General features: G+C 42.5%; 1 protein-coding gene across 1 annotated transcript in view; it reads left to right on the forward strand.

The window, feature by feature from the left end:
• LOC130222744 (uncharacterized) overlaps positions 1 to 1286 on the forward strand; it is a 2383-nt gene extending 1097 nt beyond the window's left edge. Inside the window, exon 2 of the mRNA XM_056455278.1 lies at positions 1 to 1286. This exon is cut by the window's left edge and continues 940 nt beyond it. Coding sequence (XP_056311253.1) covers positions 1 to 1221 — 1221 coding nt within the window. The 3' untranslated portion in view covers positions 1222 to 1286.
• Positions 1287 to 4073: the final 2787 nt, after the last annotated feature.

Consider the following 4073-nt stretch of genomic DNA (forward strand, 5'->3'; position numbering starts at 1 on the left):
GGCCTGACTCCTCTCAAGCCCCAAAAAGGCAGACCTCATTTTGTGTCCCAGCTTCCATCCAGTACAAGTACTCTCACTATACCGAGTTCTAGTCTTGTAGTGCAGTCCACTAGCCAAATACCAGTACAAACAAACTACCAGTCTGGGCCCCAACCTGCTCCACAACTGCCAGTACAATCAAGCTACCAATTAGAGGCCCAGTCTGCTTTCCAAAGGCCAGGACAAACCAGCTACCTGTCTGTAGCCCAACCGACTGTTCAACAAGCAGAAGCCAGCTATCAATCGGTGTCTCTTTCCGATGGTAAGCAACTGGTGCAGGTCGGATCCCAATCAGAGGCCCAGCCAGGACCTATCAGCTACCAGTTTGTGGCCGAGCCCAGTCTCCAACAGCCAGCACACGTCAGCTTATCTGTAGCCCAACCGATCAGCCAGCAAGCAGGACTATCCACCTATGAGTATGTTGTCGAGCAGAGTGGGCAACCCCTTATCAAGCCAGTGCAGTCTCATGGGGTTCACCAGATCGGCTCCAAGCTTTATTCATGCCAAGAGTTACCTCGACACGGTTACCAGAGGAGGTTTCGGTCTCCACATAGAACCAGTCTTCCAGCCCTAACTCTGTACACCAAACCTGTTGTACAGTTCAGCCACCAGGCACCTGTGAAGCCCAACCATCCCAGACCCCTCACATCAACTCTCCAATCCATTTTAACACCAGCTCAAGTGCTATCTGTCCAGCAGTCTCCATCTCGGCCAAGCTACACTCCCCAAGCTTTGCTAGTGGAACCCATGTACCAGCCCCTGGCACAGTCAAGTTCAGAGACCGTCTCTCTTGCTGAATACCAGATATCTCCCGTTCCAGGGCAGTTTGTTTCCCAGCCTCAAATGCTGCCCATTAGTCAGTCTCTCACTCAGTCCAGCTCCTCTTCCTCTGGTGTGCCAGTGCAGTCCAGCTACCAGCCTCTGGTACTAACAAGTTATGAGACCGTCTTACAGCCTGGATTTCAGACCTCTTCAGTGCTTGTGCCATCAAGTTCCCAAGCATTGAGCAGTCCGGTAGTGTCAAACCATGAGTCTGTGTTTCAGTCAGTTCAACCTGAACTTGTATCTCCACTACAGGTGGATTATCAGTCTGTCACAGGTCAAAATGCTCCTGGACCTGCTCAAAATAGTAGGCATTCATCCCAGAAGTTGTTCAGGCTGTTGCAGCAAGTGAAGTCCTAGATGCTTGTGTTCTGGTTCTTGAGTTGCTTGCTTTCTGATGTCAATAAAATATGATTTAAATTGTCTTTTTGTGTGTGGACCTCAGTTTTATAACTTACCTTTTATTGACTGTTGCATCTCCAATATTTAAGTTATCTTCGGTGTTGTCATCAGTGTCCATTTTAAAATGGCTTACAATAGTCTTTCAGAGACTCCATGCAGTGACACGTCTGCTGATCTAATATAAAATTTTATTTTGCCAAGTACAACTGATCCGACACCAGATATACAATGTGGACTTTTGATGATCTGATTATATAGTTTTTTTTTTTTTTTTTTTGTTTTTTTAAACTCCTTGTCTGCAGTGATTATACTGTCCAAGTTTATTACGTTAATGTAAAATATTGAGCGCATTGTCAGTATCTCTCAATGTCAAAGTGTAACTGAAACATTATTTAGGTTGGCAAGTTTATTTTTATCTGGATTTAAAATTAATAGTTGTGTAGTCTGGGCCACATCCATGTACACTCTATGCCTACTTTTTTCCATGAACCGTTTGGGTATTACAACTTTTGAGGATCAATAGCATATACTCGTTTTGCTGACAAGACTTCTCATTTGTGTGTTCACGTCTCCTTTAACTGTAAACAAAATGTTTTTTAACTTGTTGCAATTTGTGTATTTCTGTTTATCTTGTGCCCCCTGACGACTGCAGCAGCTGTGAGAATTTCGTGAGTTTTTGGAAGACAAGTCAACTGAATGATGTCTTGCTGAATCATTCAGGTAAAATTATATAACAGCATGGACGTCACTTTAGTCCCCTAAAACTTTTGTGATTACCCATGAACTCTATAAAACTAAATTATCGGCTCTGATATGAAAACAGCTGCAGACTTCTGCTCCGTTTTCAACTTGTTTTATTTAATCAGCAAATCACAGCTTTGCAGAGCGACAGCACAAGGTGTGTGTTTATGGATAGCTTGTTATATCTGCAGTTCTTTGCTCTAGAAACACTTGTATCACTTGTACCTCAATCAGGGGCGCCGCTATGTGGGGGAAGTTAGGACGATTCTAAGGCCCCACGCACTTTAGGGGCCCCAGGAGTTACTACCCCCCCATCCCTGTCTTTACTTTTGGAGGGCCCACCAAAAAATTTGTTGCAGGGCCCGAACTAACCAGTGGTGCCCCTGACTTCAATGTCGTGGAGGAGCAATCGGGTTTCCTCATCTACTGTTTCCTCTGCGCTTCCCTCACCATCACAGCTGTTTCATCCAGCAGATTCTTGCAACTTTTAACAAACATTTCACTGTTTATTTCAAAATTGTCTATGAATATAAAACACATTCATGACAGGATTAAACACGGCGACAGAAGCACTCAGTGAATGTAGTCATTTTAACTGCATATCTGTCACGGTCACCAGCGATCCAGCCTGTGCAGATCACTGGTATATACACAGATCACTAACAGACTACAAATCTGCCATTTCAAAAACTACAAGATCCAGTCATGCACCACACACATACACCAGTTCCTGATCCTGTTCGATTACACTCACAGCTGAAGCTGCTCAATGACTGATTACTGGACTATTTATACAGCACACAAACACACAGAAGATGCTGAGTCTTGTTCAACTGATTGTGAACATTACAATGTGTTTTTCTTTTCGTGTTTGACACTACCTTTATTTTGTTTGTTTGTTTTGTCTGCTGCTTACCTGTACTGCAAAGTGTACTTGAGTATAGAAAGTGATTTGTACGACAGTAAACAGCTCTGTTGAGCCTTTTTGGCTCATTCAGAACTCAAATGTCTATGCCTGTCTATGTGCTGGAATACTGCTAGTTTAGGTTACAGCCATATTAGTCAAACATTGTATTAATTTAAAATTCTTAAGGAGCTGAACCTCCCTGAAATGAACATCCTAAAACTGCCCCTGTAAAACAGTATTTGGCATTTGTCTTAATCGTGCCCACCACTACAGGGAACGACACCGTCTGCTGCTGTCGCTATATACACTAGTTACCCTTTTAAACCACATAGCATTACGTGATTTATTATTTGTCTTTGCCTCATTGTTTTTAGTGTTATATACAGACTCCTGGGCATCACGGTGGTGCAGTGGGTAGCACGATTGCCTCACATCAAGAAGGTCGCTGGTTTGAGTCCCAGCTGGGTCAGTTGACATTTCCGTGTGGAGTTTGCATGTTTTCCCTGAGTTGGTGTGGGTTTCCTCTGGGTGCTCCGGTTTCCCCCACAAGTCAAACACATGCGCTATAGGAAACTTGAATAAGCTAAATGGGCCGTAGTGTATGTGTGTGAATGCAAGAGTGTATGGGTGTTTCTCAGTGTTGGGTTGTGGCTGGAAAGCACATGTTCTGCTGCGTAAACCATATCCTGGATAAGTTGGCGGTTCATTTCGTTGTGGCGACCCCTGATTAATAAAGGGACTAATCCCAAAAGAAAATGAATATAGACTCCAATTAGCTTGGTGTAAACACTTGGTTGTGACCACATAATGGCTGATTGATGTTTAAAGCAGCCTATTAAATGTAAAGTAATAAGCCAGCAAAGAAAACAAGGTAAAGAGCTGTCTTTCTATGTGTGCACAGACCCTACTGAGTTAACTGAATTAAAACTAATTTGTTGTAAATTACTTGACTAACCTGATGTGTAAATATATACATATCTTTGCCTACTTTTATTTAAAATTTAGATTGGGTGAGTAATATTACACCTTTTTTTAGGACTACACCACTGTGTGTTTAAATGTATATATATAAACAATGGTATGATAGATGAGTGTTTGGTACGCAGCTTGTTTTTTTTTTCGTTTTTTGTCTTGTTTTTATAACCAACTTCAAGTTAATAAA

The sequence above is a fragment of the Danio aesculapii genome, chromosome 4, assembly GCF_903798145.1.
Source record: "Danio aesculapii chromosome 4, fDanAes4.1, whole genome shotgun sequence".
Lineage (NCBI taxonomy): Eukaryota > Metazoa > Chordata > Actinopteri > Cypriniformes > Danionidae > Danio > Danio aesculapii.